The sequence below is a fragment of the Onychostoma macrolepis genome, chromosome 01 (assembly GCF_012432095.1).
Source record: "Onychostoma macrolepis isolate SWU-2019 chromosome 01, ASM1243209v1, whole genome shotgun sequence".
Taxonomy (NCBI): Eukaryota; Metazoa; Chordata; class Actinopteri; order Cypriniformes; family Cyprinidae; genus Onychostoma; species Onychostoma macrolepis.
This window is the reverse complement of record NC_081155.1, coordinates 44,846,075-44,853,765: the sequence shown is the minus strand read 5'-3', so window position 1 is coordinate 44,853,765 and position 7,691 is coordinate 44,846,075. Positions and strand designations below refer to the sequence as shown.

General features: G+C 33.9%; 1 protein-coding gene across 1 annotated transcript; it reads left to right on the top strand.

Moving 5' to 3' along the window:
- The first annotated feature begins 130 nt into the window (after nt 1-130).
- LOC131548947 (T-cell surface antigen CD2-like) lies at nt 131-4,316 on the top strand. The gene is made up of 5 exons (XM_058790572.1): nt 131-313; nt 1,047-1,337; nt 1,442-1,681; nt 1,843-2,007; nt 2,931-4,316. The coding sequence occupies exons 1-5, from the start codon at nt 253-255 to the stop codon at nt 2,993-2,995; spliced, it is 822 nt and encodes a 273-aa protein (XP_058646555.1). The 5' UTR covers nt 131-252; the 3' UTR covers nt 2,996-4,316.
- Nucleotides 4,317-7,691: the final 3,375 nt, after the last annotated feature.

The window sequence follows — 7,691 nt, the reverse complement described above, 5'->3', positions numbered from 1 at the left end:
GTGAAAAACAGACGCAATAGAGCGTGAGAACAGTGTCAGTTGTGAGTCTCACTGAATGCATAAGAGTTTCCAGCCTTTATTTGATTGGTCTGCATAATCACTGACATCTTTAGTTGATGATTCTGCATAACCACCAACTCTCTGATCGCAAACTTTTTATTCTCTTTTCTGTTTCTGTGATCGGAATTTATTTCTGCCTCGTCGAGCTGATTGTGAAAAGTTTCTGGGACATTTGCTGTTTTCAGAGGAGCAATGAGCTGCCAATACTACAGTCTCTTATTTTTATTCCTCTGTGGCTTTGCTGCGCTCTCCGGTATGATTTCATTTAGATATTTTAATAAACTTAAGTAAAACAGCTCATTTCCCCTTAATTTTAGGGGTTTTACTGTTGGCCTATATATTCTGTTATTGAGATAAAAAGTTACAATGTGATTAAAATATAAGAATAATAAACCACATTAACTTTTGTTCGCATGCATGTTTGTTATTTATATAAATAAATGTAAAACATATTTTTGCATTAAGAGGGGCAGGTCAGGTAAAATACCTCTTTAAAGCAAAAACTGCATTACAGTCATTTTTGGACAATTTTAAATGCAAATATTTTTTTTGTGAAAATTAAAAAAAAAGTGGTGAACAAAGATTTAAAGGCAGTGCTGAAATTAAACATTGCACTACTGTATATTCTGAACAGTTTTTATTTTATTTTTATAGATGTCAGGTCAGGAAAATGTTAACTTTTGTAACCTTTTACATGCCTCATTATAGTTTTACTGTTTAAATTCTGATACAAGGCCTGTAATTGGCCATCTGGTCCCCATTTGTGACAGTTTACCCCATACAGTGTGATGACATGCCCTGTTGTTAGGAGTCAGTGTGTGTTACTGTAAATGATCTGTATAATTTTTATTGTCGATAATGGTAGAACGGAATAATTAATTTATTAAATTCTTTTTATTGATTATGTTTATTCCTCATAGTAAACCACATACGAGTGCATGAACCCTGAGTTTATTAAATTCTAAAATCATTTTATTTTTTTATAGTTTCCAAGATATGTGGAAGAGAGATACTAGAGGGAACGTCCTGCACCATCAAGCTGAAAACAAAAAACAGTGACAGACCCAATGAGATTAAATGGATCCATTTCACTAGCGGTGATGTAATTCACTGGAAAAATGGGAAGATCAAGATGAACACTCTAGGTGTAAAGATGGAAGAAGATGGATCATTAACATTTGAAAGTGTTAGTCTGAAGAACACCGGCAAATATAAATACAGTTTATATGCTGGCGATGGTACAGAGACCAGTGGAGAAGAGGAAATTAAAATTTATTGTAAGAAAACAAATATTTGTACCCTTCCAACACAATGCAAAGAATAACAAAATAATATTTCAACAGTAGTTCCAGTAGGAAATAACCACATGTTTCTATCACAGCAAAGGCTCCTAAACCTACTGTGATGATCAACTGCAAAGATGGGAATGCTGTGCTCACCTGCAACACTGGAGACCGTACAGATCTGACTGTATCCTGGTATAAAGAAGGCAAAATCATAGAGAACGAAAAAAACCCTCAACTGCTCTTGACATCTGCTCACATTCAGGAGAATAAACCGTACTCATGCAGCGTAAGCAATCCTGTCAGCAATGAGCAAAGTGACAGCGTTACAGTATCATGTAAGTCATTTTTATTTTACATGCTTCTCATTCTTTAATGTACTATATTTGTGTTATAATTATGCATGATGCAGCTTTTAGGATTTTATTTTTTAAATGGATGTTTTTTAATGATCAACTTGTTTGTTACTGATTTCGTGACATCTGCTCTTGTCTTACAGGTCCTACAGGTGAAGGTGTTCCAGGTCCTCGTAAATTCTTTGGCTTTGATTTCTGGATCATGGTGAGCATTTTAGCAGGTTCAGGAGCCCTTCTGCTGCTGCTGATATGTGTTCTCATCATCTGTACATGTCAAAGCTGTAGCCAACGCAAGAAGCACAAGAAAGGTGAGAGAAGTCCTCATCGCCTCTGAAATTATGCAATGTGTGTTTGTATTTCCAACAAAAGGGAAACTGATCAAGTTATGAAGCTGTCGCTGTTCTTGTTGAGCTTTAAAAGTTCACACCACAACCCCCCACAGTCATTAGCACATTTAAAAGCCAAATCGTAAACTTGCATTTATTCATTTAGCAGATGCTTTTATCCAATGCTAAGTAATAGTAGGAGTATAATAATATATAGTCATATAAATACTATTATAAATTAATGGAATGAACCTATAAAGGAATCTTCTCAAAAATTGGTTATTTGCTGTAAGTAACTTGCAGTTAAACAGGAAATCCAATGCCTTTTACCACAGGTTCCTGTAGTCTATTAGATTTTAGTAAACAGATCTAATCAAGCTCCACTTAACATCCTGTTCACAGACGTTATGTGTGTTTCTGAAGAAACAGGTTTTCTAAGAACCCACACTTTCAGAAATAAGTTGATTTGTCAAATAGAACCCTTTACTGGGTTTCCCAAATGGGGGTTCATGAGTTCATGGAAAGATAATAAATAATTTTAACCGAATGTAAATTTAAAATGGGGCAGCGCAATTGAAATAAAACTGAAATTGTGATATAATTTTTTTAATATACTTTTAGATATATAGATATAGTTTCAATATGAGATTAAATGTCACAGTCCAAATCACAATATCAATATGAAAAAAAAAGCTAAATCTTTTTTTTTTTTTGGCCAAATTGCACAGACCTTTATATAAAGAATTTTAAAATTAAACCAAAATAAATGTCATATGGCCATCAGCCATCACAGAACTAGAAGAATCTAAATGTGTTTTTAAATTAGTGAAATATTAACCGAAATTCTTTATTTAAGATCTGAATAATACAAATTTTTTGAACATATTGTCTTTGATATCTTCCAGATGAAGAAGAGCTCAGGCTGAGGATTATTCCAGTTCCAGATCCAAACAGTGAACACAGCTCATAGATGACAACCTGAGTGTTCACACTTCCCTAAACATACATAAATCACCTTATGAATTATATTTTTTTGTTTTAAATAACAATGTAGACAGAGAGGTCAAAGAGAAACAAAGTTATAAGAGCTCCAGTGGGGCTTTATAGGATCCTGAGCAGAACTGTGTGGCTGATGCAGCATTTGTCATTCACTTGTCTGTGGAGTTTGAAACAGGACAGATTGAGATAAAAATCACTCATCAATGTCACAAGATCCTATCAATGCCTATCAGATTCTTCAGAAATATTTGTACACATGAAGGTGGGCTTCACTCGTAAAGGTGGCATTTCAAAATTCATAATTTTAATTGTGCCATACAAAGAGTATACCATTATATACCATTAAAGAGGTCATGAACTGCCTGTATTGTTCTCTGAGCTCCACTTATAAAGTTATCAAGACTTTTCCATCAAAAAACATCATAATTTTTTTATTTCCCAAAAGCATCCCTGCTGAAGACCTTGAGTTGTTTTTTTCAGCAGGGATGCTTTTGGAAAATTAATCGTAAGTCAATTGGTCAATTGGTTTCAATGGGTCTATGATGTACTTAAGCTTAGCCCTGTTTGAATAGGGCTGCATCCGAAAACTGAAAAATGCTGCCTTCGAAAAATGCTGCCGAATCCAAAGTTAGCTTCACTTCCTGTCTCCTGAGATGCCTTCATCGATTTTTGAAGGCAGCACAGATGTATCCTTCGCTGCCTTTGATATCCCACAATCCTGTGCGTTCCATTCCGAGACGGTTGAGCTAAAAAATAAAGATGGCGGCTGGAAGTTGTGTTTGGTGGTCAGTTTGTGAAATGTATATTTCTGATTAACTTTTTGTACTTTTGATGTTATTTCTAGCGAGAAATTAGTATTATAGTAATTAAATATTCATTTAGTTATCACTGTTGAGAATTCAAATGAGGACACATGACATGGTTATCCATGGGCGGAGCTAAGTCTCCTCAGGTGCATTTAATGAATGTCTGGCTGCCTTTGTTTGATGTGTGTTTGTGCCATTGAGAGAGGTTTCTGTTGAGTTGATGTGTTCCTGATTTAGTGCGTTTATCTCATTTGAATTTGTGTAATGTTAATTCCTGAATGTTGTGGGTGATTTATCATTCATACAATGTATTAGTTTTCTTATTTGTTGAACCGTCCAATGTTGAATTAGTTTGATTATATTTGGTATTTCAGTGTTTGAATTGTTACACTGTTATTTAAGATGTTTATTCTTATTGTTTTAGAAACCATACAACTCTATAGTTGGTTCCAATGCTGCAGCCAGAAAATAAAGATCATGGATTGATTACTGGCTTATGTGTTTTAATGGACACACCATCCTGGTAGCATACTTCCTGAATCAATGCACATGCAAAACTTTACAATCACCAAAACTCGATCTATTTTGTTGTAGATCGTTAAACCGTTATGCTGCCTCAGAAGCTTGTCCGAAATCAGTTTCGTGAGGTGCCAAAAACGCTGCCTTCAAAGTCATTGCCTCATTAGGCAGCGAGGCAGCCTGTAGCATGATGACGTAGCTGGGTCAGATCCAATATGTATTGGATGTTTGATGCGCATGCGCATTAAAATACTGCGCATGTGTGTCAAACATCCAATAGTGGGGCTGTCATTGAAGCTAGTATTTAATGTAAATTAAACTGAAATTACGAGATATGTGTTTCATAGGCGTACACAAGTAATATAATACTGTGATTTTTAAACTCGTGTATTCAAACTTTATTTAAGCAACAATGGCGTAGTTTTGAATGAAAGAGTTTGGTATGTAAGTAAAGGTATGTTTATTTTTTTAATTATTTGGTTCGTTTTGGAAATAAAAATCTGCTAATTACAATTCAGTTTGTCCTTTATGAAAAAAATGGGGTGTAACTATTGTCTTTATTTTTTCCTCTAGTCAGAATATGCGAGCTGCATATTCTGACTAGATGTGTTGCACTGCGTGAGGCAAATGGTGGTCACACCAGGTTCTGACTGGTTTTCGGACCCCACCAGACCCCCAATACAGTAAAACTGCACATTTTAGAGTGGTCTTTTATTGTGGCCAGCCTAAGGCACACCTGTGCAATAATCATGCTGTCTAATCAGCATCTTGATATGCCACACCTGTGAGGTGCATGGAGTATCTCGGCAAAGGAGAAGTGCTCACTAACACAGATTTAGACAGATTTGTGAACAATATTTGAGAGAAATAGGCCTTTTGTGTACATAGAAAAAGTCTTAGATTTTTGAGTTCAGCTCATGAAAAATGGGGGCAAAAACAATAGTGTTGCGTTTATAATTTTGTTCTGTGTAGTTCTGTCAATAATTAGTTCATGAATCAAATATTATTTTTCGTTCTCACTCTCTGTGCTATACGTGACAGAGTATAAAAGTTATAGGCCTACTAAAATATGCGGACATCTTTTTTTTATACCGTATAAAAATAAAAAGAAGAAAAACAATCCAGTGGGGGTTCTGTTAGCCGATAGACCCGTCATCCTGGGTTACCAGGTTTTTACAGTTAATCCCATGTCCAACAAATATATATACACGGTCGGGGACAAGGCATATTAACACAAAGATGATAATTTCTATTTTTTGTGTGTTATATGCAAGTGAAATCCCCGGAGATAGATAGACCTAATGGCTAAAAACATAAACCATCCATTCCGTTACTCTCTCTCTCTCTCTCTCTCTCTCTCTCTAGGGAGCCTTTTTTTCTTCTTTTTCTCGAGTGTTTTGTATTGTATCAGACGATAGTGTGAAAATAAACTAACAAAACATTTCTTTGACCTGACTGAGGCGTTATTAACTCATGTACTGGAGAATAAACCTTTCTCATGCAGTGTAAGCAATCCTGTCAGCAATGAGAAAAGTGACAGCCTGACAGTATTAGGTAAGTCATTCTTTTTTCACATGCTTCTTATTCTTCAGTGTATTAGCTTTGTTATAATTATTTATTCAATATTTAATCTTTATCTTTTAAAAATAAAAATGCTCTTCATCTATTCTAAATCATGATCTTTTGAGCTTTTGAATAGACCTGACCTTAAATACTGATGTCAAAATGACTATGCAGAACAGTATTAACCTATCTCAAAACATAGAATCATATTTTACATTGGCAGTCAAATAGTTTGTCAAAAGTTACACTTATTTACTTTTAAAAAGAGGAAAGGAAAAAAAAATATATACAATACAAATACTTAATACAAATGCACATTTTAATTTGAATAAACTTTAATTTTAAGTCAGCAAAAATGATTTATACATTTTAAATGAAGAGTAAATTCAATCACTGTGTCAATCAAAGGTTTGACTAATATTGTGCATTTTAAGGACCGCCTCATGAAATAACTGTGGTCCGTATACTGTATTATGCATGATGCTGTTTTCAGGATTTTTAACAGTTGTTTTTAATTATCCACTTATTTTTATTCATTTCATGACATCTGTTCTTGTCTTGTCATGTGAAGGCCCAGGTCTTAAACTCTTTGAGACCTTCTGTGCTGCTAATGTGTGTTCTCGTGATCTGTAGCCAGTGCAAAAGGAAATAATAAAGAGACGTCTTCGTCTCCTCTAATATGAGCATTTATATCAGCGTATTTAAATGCCAAATCGTAAACTTACATTTATTTAGCAGATGCTTTGATCCAAAGCGGAATAATAGTAATAATAATAGTGATATAAATATAATTATAATTTACAGAAAGAACCTATACAGATATCTTCACAAAACTATTTATTTGTCATAATTAACCAGCTTACAACAGGAAGGCAAAGCCTTTTGCCACAGTTTCCTGTAAAAACATGTCAGATTCTAGTAAACAGATCTAAAACCAGATTTAAACAAGCTCCTCCTAATATCCTGTATACAGGCCAATGGCGTAAGCAAAGAGGGAAGAAATGTTTCGTTTAAAAAAAAAAAATAAACAAATGGTTAAGGAAATTCTAGGTCTAATTCTAGTTGGTGTTACATTTGCCAGTCAACAAACAAGCAGAACAAAGCTTTATTTAAAATCCAAAAATACTCAGAAGAACACAGGAATCCACTTTGAGGAAACCACTAACCATGCATAAACTCTTATTTGCACACATCCACTCTTATTTTCATGCCTAATATGTCATAAATACAAAATATTTCTTGTCGCGTCACATTCTGTTAGGAATACATTAATCGTTTTTTAGATTCATTTATAATTTAGCAAGTATTATCGAAAAATAAATATACATTTCACTGTAGCGTGTGTCATTTAAAATCTTTTAATTAAATATTGTGATAGCACATATAGCCTATTGGAAATATTGGATTACACCAACGTGTTGGCATTGGCCATCAAAAAAATCGACAACCACTACATATAATAGATCAACTCTACAATCTTGTACAGTCTACATCACATCAGGGTTTCCCAGTTGGGGGTTTCTGAGTTATTGAAAAGTCAATAATTAAATCGAATGTCAAATTAAAATGGGGAAGAACAATTAATTGAAATGAAACTGAAGTTGTGATATAATTTATAAATACACTTATAGATAGATATAGTTTTCATATGAGATGAAATGTTTATTTCAAATGAATGTTTTTTTTAGCTGTGTCATGCAGCTAAAAATGAAAACAAAATGAAACACTTAAAAATATAAATACAAAATATAACACACAAAACATACTGCAATGTGAACA